We start from the raw sequence: 18,605 nt of genomic DNA, 5'->3' as shown, positions 1-18,605 counted from the left end.
GAGTGATGAGCTCTGTGATGCCAAGGCACCTAGAGGTGCCTGTTAAGGAAGAGAGCCAAAGGTCATGTGTTAGAGGCTAAGTGAGGAAACCTGTCAATGCATTAGATGCTGTTAAAGAACAACAACAAAAACAAGTGGATAGGGTTACTTGAACATTAATTAGTTGAAAAAATCGTAAAATGGAACTTGACACTATATGTCCCAAATAAGCTGACATGTATGCTTTGTGTTAAAATCAAAACCAATGGATAGCAATTTCACAACCCTGCTTATTGAGATGTTCCTTCAGCCATTCCAGCGAAGCCTTAAGCCATGTGAAATAGCATTGAACAGATTTTCAGGTTGGGGATGAGTGGTGGCATCTTTGACCAGTCACAATCTGAACCTTCACGTTTTGCCATGAAATGCAAAATGCCTGCTAGACATATTTTCTAAATATTTGAAAGGCACATGGTGCATGTTTTTTAGTTTGGAATTAAGCACCATCTGACAGGAAGCACCTTGGAACCTTGAGTACCTGAGGGCCTTGATGAGCTGCAAAACTCAACTTCCCCATGTTGTGTCCGTGTGTTCACATTTTCTGTATAAGTGCACTGTTCACTCACTTGTGTACTTCTGATTGGCTTCTTACTGGTTTTTAGAAGCCCATTTATTTTTTTATGAATACTCACTATAGTATGGATATTGTGAATATTTTTCCTTGCCTATTACTTGTTGTTAAATTTTTATTTTTAGTGCCTTTATGCAGAAATTTAAAATCTTTATGTCATCAACTTTGTCATTATTTTATTTCTGGCTTTGAGTTTTGAGTCTTCCTCAGAAAGAATCACTGCCTCAATTTATGATAATATTCATTCATGTATCCATTGAAGGACTAAAAATAGCTCTTTTGTTTATTATGATTGCATCTAATTTATTTTTAGGTGAATACGATAGCCCAATGCCATTTCACAGATTCTTTCCCCCCTAATCTGTGTTATCATCTTCACAGCATCAAAATTCCTGCGCACACTGGTGTATTGTGCAGCCTTTCTGCTCATTCGCTGATCTTTCTCTTATTACTTTGTCAGTTCAGTGGTTAGGGTCCATGGTTGTAGAATGTTCTGTTATTCCACACAGAGCTGCTCTTGTTGATACTGTCTTCCAGGTAATCTTTGAATTTAATTATCAAGCTTTACTTAGGGTACCACATTTGGACTTTGGTTACCATGTCCTTGACTGTGTAGGTTAATTTGGCAGTAAGTCTGTCTTTAAAGCATTGAACCCCATGAACATGGTATAGCTGCCTGTTAAGGTCACGATACACAATACACAGGCAATTATGGATCATGCTAGATTATAATTGTGAAGATAAGGAAAAGAGAGCCCCATCTTATGGGGGCACTGATCTGCTTCAGACCTTCGATTTCTTCCTTCCTCTTGCCTCCCTGCTGTTGGTTTGAAGGGCTCTTCACTTCTCTCTTCTCTTTCTGAATATTCCATTTCTATCTTTTCTGTTCACCTGTCCTCATTGCAGTGTTTGCTGGAGCTAGCAGGTTATAGGGCCAAGGTTATAGGTATGTTGATTTGTACCCCTTGGTTTAAGTGACTATTAGAGCCCCCATTTCTTTTCCATTCAAATTCCACCTCATAAATGTATTTTGAAAATAAAATTAAGGAAAAAAACCCTGTCCTTCTTGAGTGCTTGCTTTTTGTTTTTTCTTCCCTTGAGATGTGAGCAGAAGCCTAATGTCTCTTTAAATATTTCATTTTATCCTGGGTGCTCATATATTTGACAATGAAATTTAAAAACAAGGGGAGCACATGTTTTAAGAATGTAAATGCCACTTCTCAGATGGTTGAGCAGCAGATTCAACCTAAGATGATTTCAGAAAATCACTGCCACAAGCTACAGTGTTAACAACCCAGAAGAACAACATCAAAGATCACTGGATCGACTAGGTTTGCTCTTGTCTATGAAACCAGTAATACATGGAGGAGTACCAAGTCTTCCTAATGAACAGAGTGGTCCCACAAGAGAAGACAGGTGGGGCTGGGGATGTGGCTCAAGCGGTAGCGCGCTCGCCTGGCATGCGTGCGGCCCGGGTTCGATCCTCAGCACCACATACCAACAAAGATGTTGTGTCCGCTGAGAACTAAAAAATAAATGTTAATAAATTCTCTCTCTGTCTCTCTCTCTCTCTCTCTCTCTCTCTCTCTAAAAAAAAAAAAGACAGGTGCACAGCTCTGGCAGAGAAGGTAGAACAGTAGAAAGGAACGAGGGGAATCAAACTGAAGCCACTCTTCTCAGACTCACTGGAGCACAAGTGAAAAATTTTAACTTTGAACAGTGGCCTCTCTCTGATTTCTGATATTCAGTTTGATTTCTCTCCCATGGAATTTCTTACTCTCTTTCCCAGCTGGTGTCCTTCTGCCTCTGCCTTCTTTTCTGAGCACTGGCTGCTGTCCTGTACTCAGGTGGTCGTCATGAGTCTTCTGCTCCTGATTCTAACTGGCTCATTCTCTCCAGCTGCTGGTTCAGATCTGAAAGTCAGGCTCGTGTCCTGAGTTGCTGGCCAGCTTCTGGCCAGCTGATGAGTTTCCAATCCTGGGTCTAGTGCCCTGTGGTCTTGTGGGAACTGAGTTCAGGCACAAAATCTGGGCCCCTCAGTAGAGTCCCAGCAGAGGCTCTGAGTGGGCATTTTTCCTTTGGGGCAGAGAAGAGCAGGCAGGGTCTGAGCTATGGACTGTCCAGTCCTCTGGTTCCCATCTCAGGGGCTATAGATGGCCTGATTTGAAATATATTGTCTTCATGGAGTTTTATGCAAAAGAAACTGCCACTGATGTATTTATAAGGTTAGGATAGTATTTAAGGACACTAGCTTTGGGTTCATAGTTTGTCTTTTTGTGACTTGGGTCAAGGCTGAGATCTCCATCTTTATGTCAGGGTTAAGGATACTTTCCTCACAGGGTTGTTGAAAGATTCTGAGATAATGTTGGTGTAACAGTTAACGCGGTGCCTGGTGTAGAGTAAAATCTCTGCTCTCGACAACAGCGGAGGCAGATTTCTCCCTCAGAATTACACTGTGCTCATGTTGTTGGTCATTGGTGTCCCTTCTATTAAAACGAGTTTCCCAGATTTATTATTAGTTGTGTAATTGAAATCTGTCATTATGATTTCAAGTCTGGCTCTGTTGTTGTCAAAATCTCTAAGTAGACAAGGACTGTGAAATTCTTTCCATCTGATGACATCAGATGCCATATTAAATGACATCTGTAAAGTCTTCAAAGCTATACAGAGTGTTCCAGTGACTGTAGGGTGGCTTCTTCTGTTTGGGACAAGTGGTAGCTTTGTTCTGAAACACTTAGAACCTTTCGTGTGGACCAGGCAGTGCTGTTTTCTACCTGAGACTTTCCAAGTGTTCCACAGTTGAGGACTAACATTATTTTCCCTGGGACATCATTTAGACTTTTCTAATCGCTACACGGACTCCTTTCAAACCCTAATATGAAATCTGGCAGTGAATTCCTCTCTTGTGTCCTGAAGCCAGCTTTAATGTTCTAAGTAGAAAACAAACAGCCACATTCTAGAAAGCACAAGAAAAACCAAAAATAAGACAGTGGGGGAGGCAAAGTTGAAAGTACAGCATTTCAGGAGATAATCTGCATACAGCGTTCAACAGCCATTAAATGCTAGGCCTGGAGCAGGCCTGTACTGTCAACTGCCGACAAAAGGCTGGGTACGTGGGAGGAGGAGGAGAGACTGCACATTCATTTGGCATAATTTTGGAAAGGAGTGAACTTCTAACCATTAGTTAAAAATGTTTTGTGTTTCATTTGCTAATATCACTAAGAAGGAGCTTGTTAAAAAATACATACAATGAGTCGAGGCTGATGTTGCATGAAAATTGCTGATGTCTAGCTGTGCTATTCAAAGTATGTTTATGGACCAGCAGTTCCAGCATCACCTAGGAGCTTCTGGAAAACTGGGAATCTAAGTGCCATCCCACATGGACTGAAGCGGAATCTGAATTTTAACCAGTTCCCTAGGAGATTGTTTACCTGTTAAATTTGGAAGACACGGGTCTAGAAGCGCATGGTCCTGTACCTTGTGGAATGGAACTTTTGTTCTTGACTCCATCACTGATATTGAAAAAAGTCACTCACTCTTTTTCCAAAATCTTCACTTTCCCACCCATAAAATCATAGCTTTTATCTTCCTTGACCAAGCACTTGTGAGGTGAGGTGCGATCAAGTGCACTATCTGGCAGTGATAATCAAAGTCCTGCTATTTTATGTGGGGAAATTGAAAGAGGCACTTGAGAGGAAGGATAAATATTGCATGGGAACAAGTCACTGTCAGACAAAATTCATTTATTTTGCTTCAGGAGATAAAGGAGGTGGAAATAATTAACTTGGCTTCCATTTCTAATGGGAGAGTTACGAGTGGTGTTTTCCGCCAATCATTTTTTCTTGCTCTTTGTAAATATGGTACAATAAGAAAAATAAGCTAGTGCTTTCTAGTATGAAATTTAGAAAAATATTTACATAACAATGGAATGGGGATTTGTAACAAATATTATTTTACAGAGAAGACTTTTTGCAGTACAAGAACAGCCAGAGAGGATTAACCAGCCAGCCAGCTCTGGTCTTGGTATGGCAATGGGAAGGACTCTCACCTCTGCTTAAGGTCAATCTCTGGTTTTTTTTTTTTTTTTTTTTTTTGGTGCATTTGTACCCTTTGGATCCTTTATTATCTTGAGATTCTATTCCTCAACTTCTTGTATTATTATTATTCATTTTACAGCCCTATGAAGACATTAGCATAAGCCCTGAGCAACAGTCAAAACAAATTTAAGCCTCTGGCTAGCTTGTGAATTTGATTGGATCACAGGTGTGTCCTGGGTATTAATGTTTTCCATCTCAAATAATGACAAATGTGCACAAGCACACACACACACACACACACACACACGTACACACACACACATGCACACACAAGGGCACACAGAACAACAAAGGTCTCTCTTGACTCCTAATGTTACCAGTTGTAATGTTAGTTTCCTTATGTCTGTGGGTGAATCTGGAATCAGGTTATTAAAAGTCAAATATATAGTGTTTCTGCCTCAGGTTTCCTTTGAGGAGGAAGAAATCCTGGTAATTTGCCTGTCTTTTTTTCCTCATTTCCCTGACAGGTTTAAGCTTATATGAACATACTTGCTCTTTATTATCTTGTTTCTGGATGAATTAAAATAGACTGTCTTTTCAACATTACATGTAAATTTTGGATGAATTCTACATTAAATTTAGTAACTTAAGCAGGTTTACTTTATCTATGTTAATTTGAAAATTCAATTCTATCTTGGAGGGTCGAGTTACACACACACACACTAATATCCTCATGGATAATGACCTAAAGTTTAAGTTGCAGAAAAGAAGGGGAGGGGGAGAAATACAGCTTCTGTTATTTTTAACATAAAAATCATATATTTTATTTTACATTTATTAAATAATATTAAATTATCCAGTAAAAGAATCCTATTTATTTTTCATTTAGGAAAGAAGCTTAATGCCATGTTATTCCAATATTATTATTTTCATCTTTCTTGATTTAATATCAATTGAGTCAGATATATTATCTTTATATAATAATTCTTACCCTGACATAACTGCAAAGTAAATGATAATTAAAAAGTAGTTTTGTTTTCTAGCACCATCTTTAGGACCAGGGTGGAGCTGCCTGGTGATCACAGAGAAGGTTCTATGTACATATCTCTAGCCTTATGAAGTAGTATTTCATTTGTTTAAATTTTATATACATATATAATCTAATTTAAAATGCCGTGGTATTGAAAGCTATGCACTTAGGCTTAATTCCAAGTAGTGTCCTACCTGGCTGGCTATATATTTTAAAATAAAGGCCATGTGAGATTATTGTGTCCTTGTTTGTCTGAAAACTCCAAACCTTCAATCCTAATGTCTCTTCTGTAAATAAGATGTCTTTCCATTTAATTTTCTGAAGACATTTTAATGTCTTCCGTTACCCAGGGACTATTTCATGCTTACAGTTTCTGCTGTGGACATATTATCAGATATCATGACAGCCTCATAAAAGCCTACAGTGTTACAACTGTACAGAGATATGTTTCCCATACCATAAAATGCAGGAACAGGTGTACAGTTCAGTGGTTTTAGGTACATTCACAGAGATGGGCAACTGTCACCACAATTAAATTTGAGAACATTTTCAGCACCACCAAAAACACCCTACAATATTAGCTGACCTCCTCACTCCTGCTTGCCTCCTCCCAAACTCCAGGCAGCCACTGTTCTACCTTCTGTCTCTGTGGATTTGCCTGTGCTCAACATTTCATATAAGCGGGATAATACTGGATATGGTCTTTTGTGACTGGCTACTTTTGGCTGTCATAATGATTCCAAGGTTTGTTCATGTTGCAGCATTGTGAGTCTTTAGTATTTAATTTCTTTTAATAACTAAATAATTTTCCCTTAGGCATACACTACATTTTGTGTATCCACTCGCCTGTCGATGAACATTTAGGCTCTTCCCCCTCTTTATCTGTTATGTATAATGCTGCCATGAGCATCCCTGCACAATTGTGTGAACATGTTTCTCACTGTCTCCACACATCGCCAAGAGTGGAATTGTAGCATCCCATGGTAACTCTGGGTTTAGGATTTTGAGGAATGGTCACTCCTTTTTCCAAAGTGGCAGTTACAGTTCACATCTGTACTAGCAAGGCAGGAGGATTTCAATTTCTCCACCTCCTTGACCACACTTAATGTTTGTTCTTTTTAATTTTAGCCATCTTTGTGGGTGTGAAGTTACATCTCATTGTGGTTCTGATTTGCATTTCTCTAATGATCAGTGAGGTGGGGCGTCTTATCATGTTCTTGTAGACAAAGGTCCACTTTTGATGTTTGCCCCTAGCCTGAGCCCAAAAGCCTAATTATCTTCAGCTACAGTTTTAAATGTCTTCTCCCTTACTTTTGTTAGAGAACAAAGAGGTTGTGAAGTTTGGTACTTTCAGTCAGTGAAAGTACCATTTTACAAGACTGTTGGGAACCCTCGTGGTAACTTTGTGGGACTGGTGGGAGAAAACTAATTCTTGCTCCAGGATTCCTAATCTTAGTGGAGTGAACTGTAAAGTGAATGGAGTTTGCTTGATTCCGGGCTCTTAGAGTGCTGTTCTATGCTTCTCTCTTCTCCTAGATGAGCCTGTTTTGTTCGGGTTCTCTTGTGTAGGTCTCCTGGGTTTGTTCTCAGGACAGGATGTAAAGCATTATAAGCACTAAAGAGCACATGGTAGAAAAAGAAATATTGCTGTGGATCTTTCCCTGAATTATTTTCAGGGAAGGAAAAGAATATATGATGGAAATTCTGTGTGAGAAATTAAGGCAACATCAAGGCATGATTTTCTTTGGGTGACCTGGGCATCATTGGAGGTCTGTACAGTTTTACAGGATTGAAACCCATACCCAGAGGAGCTTAACCAAGGTGAGAGATTGGCTCCCACAGGCCGAGTGGGCACCAGTGTTCTCATCAAAAGCCATGTCTCAGAGTGGATTAGCTTGGTTGTTCTTGGGATGCCACCTGAAAACTTCCAGCTCACATCACCGCAGCATTCTGTGTAAGAGAGATGCTTCTCTGATACCCTTGAAATGAAGTCCTGGAACTGCGTCTTCCTGGCCCCATTGGCTTGACCTGAATCCCTTGCTCATCACTGAGTCATGGACTGTGACCAGCACTGTGGGCTGCATGACTAGTCACTTCATGTGGGCCGGGGAGGGGAAGATGTGGTGGAGAGGAGAGGGGAGTGTGTGCAGAGTGGAATGGCCATTCTCTGCTCACAACCACAGACCACAGGCTGGCATCGTTCTCAAAGGGCAGTTCTGAGAAGGACACCCAGCGGTCATCCAAGGCCGTGGTGTTCAAAGTTGGGAGTGTGTGTTAACTTGCAGGGCTTGCCTGTTCCACCTGGTGTTTTAGAAGCAGATGATTTATCTAGTTTCACAGGTCCAAAGCTGGAGAGGTATTCTGTACCAGGATCTTACCAATACCCGACTTCAATGACATTTGGATGAGATTTTGGTGTTAGGTTGATGTTGACGTGGATAATTGAGGAGATGTTGGACTGGAATGAAGATATTTTTCATGTGATAAGGAAGTGAATTTGAGGGGGCAGCAGGTAGACTCTTACACTGAATTATGTCCCACCCGAACTCATGTTGCAGTCCTCATTGCCTTCCTCCAGTATGTTAGAAGGTGACCTTATTGGAAAATGTTGTTGTAATTCTTTAAAATGAGGGCATTATTGAACCTTTATTCCACTATGGCTGGTGTCTTTATTCAAAGGGAGGTTTGGACCCAGTGACATGCAGGCAGGGAAGATACCATGTGAACTGGAGTTAAGCTGCCACAAACTAAGGGAGGAACCAACAGAGGCAGGAAGAGGGGCCTCGAACAGTTCCTTCTCCAGGATTTTCAAAGAGAGCACGGCTTAGACAAGAAAACACAAAACAAAACAAAAACATTTTCCTACAGTTTTGGAGCTCAGTCTGAGATGCAGGTATCAGCAGGTAGGACCACAGTGTCTAATGTTTTCTTCTTGTTTTAACTGGTTTTGTTGCTATCTCTTCTTCTTCTTTTTAATAGAAGAAACAAAAGCACCTGAAGATGATGAAATGGAGAAACTTTACAAATCATTAGAGCAAGCGAGTCTGTCTCCTCTTGGGGACCGCCGGCCTTCGACCAAAAAGGAGTTGAGAAAGTCATTTGTGAAACGGTGCAAGAACCCATCTATCAATGAGAAACTTCACAAAATTCGAACCTTGAATAGCACATTGAAGGTAAGACGGTTTCAGACTGTGGATAAATTCTGTGGATGTGAGGCAAAGAAAGATGGGCTCCGCAGAGGTTCATGATAACAACGGTGTGTTTGTGGGGGTGGAGGCTAGGTCAGTAAGGGTAAGTGTGATCTTTAGAGAGTAAGGTGACCCTGGACATCCTTCAGTCACTAGGACATTTCCACAGTGGCACCCATGGTGTTTTTCCACAGTAGGCCTTCCTTTTACTTTCACTCTGCTATGAAATTTCACATGTTAAGCTCCTACATGGCAAGGACCACACACCATTTGTTTTTGTAGCCCTTCTGCCTCACTTTTTGCAGACACAGACAAATATTCAGTAAAATTACTGTACCTGGCATCCAAACCCCCAGCTTCAACAATAAACATTTACTATCTCAGACTTTCTGTGGTTTTGGAATTTGGAAATGGCTTGGACAAGCGTCTACATCTGTGAATAAATATGACCATGAGGCTATGACTAAGGTGCCCCCTAGCACAGTACCTGGCTCAGGAACTGTTGACTACAGTCGGAGATCATCAGTGGGTGAGAATCAGCTTTTGGGTTTTCACCTGATTCTTTTGAGGGTGCCATTCTTCTGAGCTATATCTGGGAGAAAGTCCTCATTTTCTGGTACAGCAAAGACTTTCAGCTGTAGGACTTGCAGCCAAGTAACACCGCGAGAGCCCAACAGTGAGCAGCAGACATCTTGTGGTAACAGAGGAGCAGATGTTTTCACAATGGGAGAGAGGGACCATGCACAAGATGTACTGAAGCTATTTTCAGGGTCTCCCATAACTAAAATGCTTCTTTATAACAAAAGCCTCCTGCTTTCACATTTAGATTATAACATGAGCAGGAGAAAGCCAGGAGACTTTGTGAAATAGTCCTAAGTGAGCAGAACATTTGTAGATTCTGAAAAGCCTTGATAGGTCCTGCAATTTAATTCTGTTTTGCTCATGTCCCTTTGCATTAAGAATTTGAGTCCTTTTCCTGAAAGAAATGTCAGCAATCAAAAGAACAAGGCTACAAAGACATGGCTGAAGGGCTCTTGTTAGTCAGAATTCCAGTAAGTCAACAGCAAGTCAATAGCACTAAAGGCTGAAAAAATGAAGTTGTAAAAAAAAAGTGTATTTTTAATTATATAAAGAAACTCCAAGTGCAGAGAAATTCCCTAATATTAAATGATGGAAATATTTTACTCGCATTTATTCCACAGTGTGTACAGAATTGATTAATGTGGTGAGTCACTCAGTGTAATATGCCATAGTATGTTAGAATTTTACTATTTGTCTTTGTCTGCAAAAATGGAGATGAGTAAATAACTTTTCATCAAGCAGCATTTCCTGAATCATAATGTGTACCAGGCACTAGTCTAGGTCACGGTGACCATGGAGTGAAAAACCCTGGGCAAATGGAAACAGAGAGAAGAACACACAGCTAGAATGCAGTGTGGTGTGAATGCAGTGGAGATGATCTTGGGGGTTTGTTTGCCCAGAGAAGGGAAATGACTGACCGTCAGGTCAGTGAATGACAACTGGTCTGTGAGAGAGAGATGAAGAGTATCGGGAAGAAAAGGGAAGGGCCATCCAGGAAGTGCAGTGTCTATCAGTAGAAGATACGCTACTACCCATGTTGGGAGAAATAGGAGGTAGAGGCTAAGGAGACCAGGAGCCACATGGACCATTTGCAGGAGAGAGACCGTGGCCCCTGACTCTCCATAAAGCAATGGACTAAAGATGTCAGACCTTCACAGAGGCATGCACCAACCAAAGAAGTCCATAGGGCCCTCTGTGACAGTTGTTTTTTTTTTTTTTTTTTTTTTTGGTGCAGTTTGGCCACGTCATCAATGAACTCAGCAACTTTTTCTTTTCTCCCAGTATATTACTGGGTAATCTGTTGCTAGGTAGCAAATTATCCCCAAACTTAGCAACTTCAACAATAAGCATTTACTATTTCAGACTTTCTGTGGTTTTTGGAATTTGGGAATGGCTTGGACAAGCTTCTGCATCTGTGAATAAACACAGCCATGAGGCTGTGACTAAGATGTCCCTTAGGGCTGTGTTCATTTCTCCCCTGGGAAGGATCTGCTTCTAAGTTCTCTTTGGGTTGTTGGCAGGTTTCTGTTCTTTGCAGGTTGTTGGACTGAGGGTCTCTGTTGCTCTCTGGCTGTTGGTTGGAGGCCACCCTCAGTTCCCTGCCATATGGACTCCTTCATAGGAAGCTCGCATTCTAGAAGCTGGCTTCTCTCAGAGTGAGCAAGAGAGCAAGATTGAACAAGCAGCATGAGTTAGAAGTCAACATCACCTTATTTCTATAGTGTTCTATTTAGTAGAAAAGCATGTCATTAGGGAGGTCCATACTCAGGGAAGGGATTATACAAGGAGAAGAATCTCAGGACAGATGGACATTAGGCTCCATGATAGGGTTGCCTCCGATGGCCCGCTGGACTGCCCTCTATTCACTTGAGGAGAACAGCCCTTTCCATAGATCGTTTAGGTCTTATGGAAGTGCAGTTCTAGGGCTGATGAAAGTAGTCCATGTCATGTGGACCTGTCAAGGTCAGGAGGTTGAGGAGAGGATGATGTGGAAATTGGCCTTGGTGAAAAACAAATAGCAAACAAAAATGAGGCATATCAGCTTATCCAATGGGGAAAGAGAAATTAGCATAGGTGATTATTTATGTTGAAAAGCTATAATATTAATTACTGTTTATCTCTTTTTAAAATTCAAAGCAGTTAGGCTGGGGACATAGCTCAGTTGGTATTGTGCTTGCTTTGTATGTACAAGGCCCTGGGTTCAATCCCCAGTACCAAAAAAAAAAAAAAAAAAAAAAAAAAAAAAAAAAAAAGGCAGGGTATCAGTTGTCCTTGAGGGAGAAGAGGATTTGGCTGGGAGGGGCAACAAGGGGAGCTTCAGATATGCTGGGTAAGGGTCGTTTTTTGACCCTTGTTATGGTTACATGGATATGGTTATATGGTGATAGTTCATCAAGCACAATTTTTTCTGTCTGTGCACTTTTCTCTGTGTAATAAAAAGTTGCATTGTAATAAAAGGTTGGTTTAAAAAATGCTTCAAGCTGGGCATGGTGATGCATGCCTATAATCCCCATGGCTTGAGAGGCTGAGACAGAAGGATCGCGAGTTCAAAGCCAGCCTCAGCAATGGCGAGGCGCTAAGCAACTCAGTGAGACCCAATCTCTTAAAAAAAAAAAAAAAGAGCTAGGGATGTGCCCCTGTGGTTGAGTGCCCCTGAGTTTAGTCCCTAGTACCAAGAAAAAAAAAATACTTCAAAGGTGGAATGGGGTGAAGCAAGAGCAGCAGTTTCATGCAGAAACAAAGAAAATGTTGTAGTAATAATGTTTATGTTAGTAATAGGTGCATTCCATAAAGAAAAATCCCTTCATTGGGATATTGGAATGCATGCTCTTTGGGGAAATTCTTGGAAGTTGAGCAAACTGTTATGTCATACACTATAAATGGAAATCTTTTGGAATTTCTGCTAGCTCAACATTCATGGACTTTTGAGTAAGCCTGTCTTTATTTTAAAATGAATGATTAATAGAATGGTTAGTGGGGCAGAAGGAAATTCCTTCAGTCACTCTGGCCTATTTCACCAGGAATGAGCTCTGTCTTCCCTGAAGCTGCACTGATGGGCACTGTGCCAACATGCTTAGGTCTTGAGTCAGACCATGAACTGAATATTTGGAGGATAAATGGAAAAATCCACATTCTTTCTTTCCTGGCATTATGGCGATCCTGAAACCTTGCTTGCCTGACATAAAGAAAGGTGGACCTTGGCAAAGTAGACTTTAATAGCTACTTCGATAGCTTTGTGCAACAGCCAGGAGGAACAGGGCCACTGTGTGAGGCTCTGGCCCTCAGGGCACTTTGCCTGGGAAGGAGCTCAGAAGGTTTTGCCGTTTTATTAATGCCCTGCTTCCGTATTTTAAAAATTTTTTTTTTTTTTTTGTACTAAGGGTTGAACTCAGGGGCACTCGACCACTGAAGCACATCCCAGCCCTATTTTGTATTTTATTTAGAGACAGGGTCTCACTGAGTTTCTTAGTGTCTCACCATTGCTGAGGCTGGCTTTGAACTCTTGATCCTTCTGTCTCAGCCTCCCGAGGTGCTGGGTTGCAGGCATGCACCACCATGCCCAGCTTACTTCTGTATTCTTGTTCATAGTTTTTTCTTTTATCTATACAAGATCTAACCCAGATTTCACCCAAATAGCAAGAAATTTGGATTGTTTAGAGCAGGAAACCAAGTGAGAAATGTTAACCTCATTCCCAAAGACCTTTAATTTTTCCCCCAAATTTTTATCGGTTTTAAAGTGGCAGTTAATTCATTCTTGCCTTTTAAAAATCAATTTCCCAAATTTTCATTAATCTTCAAAGATTCTATTTAGTTTTCTCAATAAAATATTAAGATCTCCCTCTGAAGCAGATGTCTAAGTTTCTTTAGAAAACATAAAACTCCCTGAATCACTTCATATTAATAGCACTGAGGGGCTGTCAGAAGATGAAAGCTTATTATTTATTCATATTTTATTTGAAAAATAATTTTTTGAAGCATAAATATTGGGAATTGAGAAGAAAAGAAATAAAACTCTCTGGGCCTTGCCTGACTTCCACAAACAACCCTCTGCCTATCTACTCACCCTTTCTTTCTTCTGCTTCTGGGTCCTGGACCACGGCTTGATGTCCCTCTTTGGTTTCTTCCTGCTCCACTGTGTTTGACGTCAGCAACGTGGGGGTCACTCTTGACCTTCACAGGAGCAGTTTTGGTGGGATGGTAGGGGGCAGAAACCTGGCAGGAGTGTCTGTGACAGAATGTGCACAGGGACACGGGGGACAAGGAGAAAAATGGAGGGTGATTGGATAGGGGTTGGGTCAGAGGGGACTTTTAAAGTGGGAGAAGTAGCCATGTGCAGGTAGCCTGGGAGAATGACCCAGCAGAGGTGGGAAGTTAGCAAGTCACAGGAGAGCAGGGGCAGTGGTGTCCACGTGGAGGGACTGGCTTTGCGAGGAGCACAGACATTTTATCTGTATGAACCGGAGGGAAGGTGCCTATGTCTCTGCTGATGTGGGTAGTGAGTGATAGGAACTTGGGAATACTTTTCTGATTATTTTCATTTCCTCAAAAAATACAGAGCAAGCTGTGCGTGAGGTGGAGGGGCTGCTGCAAGATGAGATCACAGTGTTTTTTTTTATTTTTTAATTTTTTTTATTGGTACCAGTGATTGAACCCAGGAGCTGCATCCCAAGCGCTTTTTAAATTTTTTTTTTTTTTTTTTTTTTTGAGGCAAGGTATCACGCTGCTTAGGGCTTTGCTGAGTTGCTGAGGCTGGCTTTGAACTTGTGATCCTCCCGCCTCAGTCTCCTGAGCTGCTGGGATCACAGGTGTGCACCACCGTGCCCCCCAGTAAGGTGACAAGTTTGAAACAGTTACTTTGGAGATGGGGAGAGAAAAGATAAGTGAAAGTGTGATTACTGGATAGCAGGGAAAGTCCTCTTACTAGCAGACGCCCTGAATTGGGAGGGAGACCAGCAAGCATGGTTGGGAAGTTCTAGCTACACATGTTGCCCTGGGGTGGGCAGAGGGAGTGGTTCCCTCGTGGGAAGGTGCTGAGTGTGTACATGGCACATGGCATTGCGTTGGGTGCTGAGTGTACAGCAATGAGGAACACATGTCCCCTGTCACCTTCTTTAAGCTTTAGAATAGGCAGCGTGGCAGATCCAAGAGCATCTATATACACCACGGTAGGTTCAGAGCATCTGATGGCAGGAGAGTATAAAAATGAAGAAGCTCCATAATCCAATTTGGGGAGTCTAGGGATGGTTTTCTGGGGAACGTGCTGCTTGAAGAGAGTATAGATGTTTTGAGTTAAGTGGAAAAATTGGGTAAAGAAGATTAGAAGACATTCCATGTGAAAGCAGCTCTGGAAATTAAAGTCCGTTGGATGCCACTTGGCTTCATGGAGGCATGAACCAGCCTTTGCAGGTCAATACTGTCAGCGTAGAAAGGCAGAGGGAGGGGAATATCAACAAATGCAGCCAAGGTTGGTGAGGGGCCTGGGATACAGGGAAATCATCAAGAGGACTCGGCAGTTGGACGCATCCCTGCTCTGCTCTGCCATGCAGAATGTGGCTGTAAAGTGGGGGCTGGGGCGGGGCCCTCACTTGGGAGGTCACAGTGGCAGAGCAAGTGCGATATACTGGACTGTGCCTCCAAAATAAGGACTCGGGTCCTAGGGACCAAGAAAACCACTTGAGATAAAATTGTCAAGAGCTGAGTGATCTACTTATTTTAGTATGGAAAATGATGTAAATTATTTTTTACTCCATTCCTTGACTCAGAAAACTGTAACCCAAGGCAGACAGTTAAAAAAAAAAAATGTGAGTCACTGCTTTCTGAGGAGGCAGATAAAATAGCACTAATGGAATTTTTACTCTATCAGCATTTTTGGAATACATACCATTTTGATATGAGGTTGGTGTTTCTTGACTAAAAAGATAACCCGCCTGTTTATTCTACATATGCTGATTAAATACAAAAGCAGCAGAATGTTCAAAAATTTATCAAAAATCAATTAAGAATTTAATAACTAAAAAATTTTAAAAAGACATACTTTGTGCTCCTTTATGCGTTAAAGTGTTTGTCCTAGTTTTACTTAGTGAAATTTGGGGGGGGGTCAATGAAATGCTTTTGCATATAATTCTTAGCTCCTGGAGGTGTACAGTTATGCTAACACCAAGACAGGGTCATTTCTGGGGTGTAAGTCATGGACAGATCAGGTAAGAGCAGTATAGAGGACCTGGGCTCCTGTCTAATTCTCCCCCTAACTCCTGGGAAGATACTTAATTTCCTTATGGCCATCATATATAAACAGAGGTGGTGTCGGATTGCTTAGGCCTGGTGCAAGGATTCAAATATTGATGTGTAAAATCACTTTGATAATTTTATGCATGTACCCATGCCTTAGCAGAGGGTGGGTGAAGATAATTTATTGAAATTCAGATGCTCATGACATCCCCCTGTGCTCCCACTTTTCTTCCTGGGCAGTGTAAAGAACATGATCTGGCCATGATCAACCAGTTGCTGGATGATCCAAAACTAACAGCCAGGAAGTACAGAGAGTGGAAGGTCATGAACACCCTCCTGATCCAGGACATCTATCAGCAGCATCAGGCCCCAAGTGAACCTGAAGGCGCACCACAGGAACTCACGAAGCCCCCTTCACAGGCCTGTCTGGAAAATTCTATCTGAGAAAAAGCCAGAATTCTCTCTTCTTGTATTTTACTGAAAGCAACTTTACAAGATGTTGCAGGAGCTTCTGTTTCTCCTTGAGGGGAAAACTGAAGTTCCCCTCTGCAGCTTAGCTGAAGACAGTTACCAGATGCAGCAGGACTCCTGGTTCCCCATCGAGTTTCACCGTCATCGAGCCTGGTGTGATTGGGTTCAGCTGAGCAGACATGATTTTGTGTTCTTACTGGGAGCTTGTAGAGATGGTAGGCTCTAGGTGGGATGTGAGAAACCTATCTTCTATCCCCTGCTTTCAAGAGAATCACAATGTACCGTGCACAAAAGATCCAATTTTACTAGGGATAATGAGTCATAGAAGTATCATTTCTTCCCCCAAGAAGCATGAACATTCTCTACTTACGGGCCACAGAGTACTTCAAAGAATTCTTTGAATGGAGGTGTGCTTTGTATAGCAACAGCTGGAACAGGTCACAGTGGGATTGTGGAACAAAAATCCTTTGCCATTGCTATAGAAGGGTGGTCCTTTTTCCACTTGTTGAGAAATATTTTACAGAGTAGCGTGTAGGAGGGCCCGAGGAGCGGATATGTGCTGTGTTACGCTCACTCAGGACTGGGTGGTATTTTCACATTTACCTAGATTGGGGGATATGGTTAATGTATCTTTTGTCACAGCAGTTAGAAAAAAACTACTCCTCACAGTTGGAGACCACTGCTCCTCCTTGGCCTCCCTACAGGATTGATTGTAGAGGGTCTTAACAGGCCCGACAAGGAACATTCTGCTGCTTTTGTCTTTGGCTTGGTCCCCATAAACAGTAAGGATTTATATCCAGTTTTCCTGGGATCAATATTGGAAAGGGGATTCTGGCATCGGAATTGTTTTAGTATCTATACTGGAAGTGGGGGACTCAAAAACTAAAGATTTTAACATGATTGTTTTATTTTTGTAAGCTCATGTGTCATGGTGTGCTTTGTGAATAGCCATCTATGTTTTTTATTTAAATATATTTATAGAAGTTCAAATTAGTAGTGTTTTAAAAGATCATATACTATTCTATGTTTTGTTCAGCCTATATATTCTGGAAGTATACATACTTTTGCTTGAGAAAACTAAGGATACTATTGATTTATCAGAGTTAGATTGCACTATAATGTACCAGGAATGCTCAGGAAATCTTGTGAGAAAACTATGGGGGCATGTATTAATAATTTTTCATTTGCTGAGATCTTTCTTTCTGTCTCTAATTCTCTTCATAGCTCTTAAATTGTTGTATTCATTGTAAGTCTTTCCCCTAACTTTCATCTTAAGTGATCCCTTCTATTAAATAAACTTTTAAGTTTATGTCCATAAACCCTAGGCCAAATGAAACACAACTAATGTATTATTTTGACTAAATATCAATAGAAATGTCGGGTTTATTAAAGAGCTCAACAGAGAAGCAATATGATATTGTTCACTAATCACAATGAAGATTTCTCACCTTAATAATAACCACAACCCGCTGAGAACCAATTTGGACCCTACCTGCTGCTAGAAAATTGTTAGCGTAACACATTTCATTTTATTGCATCGAAGTGTGGCTTGACATTTAAATGCAGATAACCACCTGAATTGTGTCTGCAACCCTAAATGGAAATAGTTGTTGAGTATTTCCCCAAACTTTCCTAAGAAGTCTTCATACTCTAAAAACAACAGAAAAACAACCTTAACATTAAGAAACAAAACACAAAACAGGAAGCAAGTTGAAGTACTGGAAACTTCTCTGAGATGAGGGACCCTATCAGTTGGTTTGGCTCAGCAAAGGTTCTCCTGCACCCAATGCAGCACAGCGCGTAGAGATGTGCCTAATGAGGGGTCACCTGGTCCTGGAATGGGGTGGTGTCTGGTTTGAGAGTCTGGTGCTTTAACCTCTTTATTCTGGCAATGGTTCTTTCTGTGAATAGCAGGTTTTATAAGGTAGCAGTTTTTAGAAGCTTGGTGGTTTGGGATTCAGAATGTAAACCAAGTGTGAAGGGAAAGCAGAAATAATGTAATGGAGGAAATCATAGAATGACACCAAGTGTTTTTCCACCTCTTTTTTGGTTTTGTTTTTCACAGTTCTTTTTCTTTCTATTTTTTTATTGGTGCATTATAGTTATACATAAAAGTGGGATTTGTTGTTACATACTGGTACATGCACACAATAAAACAATATAATTTGGTCAATTTTGTTCCCTAGAACCTTTTCACTATCTGTCCCTTTCTTCTTCTACTGTACTGATTTTCCACATTTTTCTTCTTGTGATTCATAAAAATATTTAATATATATATATATATATATATATATATATATATATATTTTTTTTTTTTTTTGGTACTGGGGATTGAACCGAGGGACACCTAACCGCTGAGCTACCTCCCCAGCCTGTTTTTGTATTTTATTTCGACACGAGGTCTCACTGAGTTGCTTAGGACCTCATTAAGTTACTGAGGCTGGCTTTGAACCTATAAT

The 18,605-nt window shown here is 41.0% G+C and overlaps 1 protein-coding gene across 3 annotated transcripts in view; it reads left to right on the top strand.

Annotated features, from left to right (window-relative positions):
• Positions 1-18,374, top strand: part of IPCEF1 (interaction protein for cytohesin exchange factors 1) — a 154,959-nt gene extending 136,585 nt beyond the window's left edge. For all 3 annotated transcript variants that reach the window (XM_081295890.1, XM_081295889.1, XM_081295891.1), the window contains 2 exons: positions 8,657-8,850; positions 15,916-18,374. In XM_081295890.1, the coding sequence (XP_081152016.1) occupies positions 8,657-8,850; positions 15,916-16,119 (398 nt within the window). In that variant the 3' untranslated portion in view covers positions 16,120-18,374. The remainder of the gene's footprint in view (positions 1-8,656; positions 8,851-15,915) is intronic.
• Positions 18,375-18,605: the final 231 nt, after the last annotated feature.

The sequence above is a fragment of the Spermophilus citellus genome (assembly GCF_964194105.1).
Source record: "Spermophilus citellus genome assembly, chromosome: 5".
NCBI classification, from domain to species: domain Eukaryota; kingdom Metazoa; phylum Chordata; class Mammalia; order Rodentia; family Sciuridae; genus Spermophilus; species Spermophilus citellus.
This window is presented reverse-complemented; position numbering and strand designations above follow the sequence as displayed.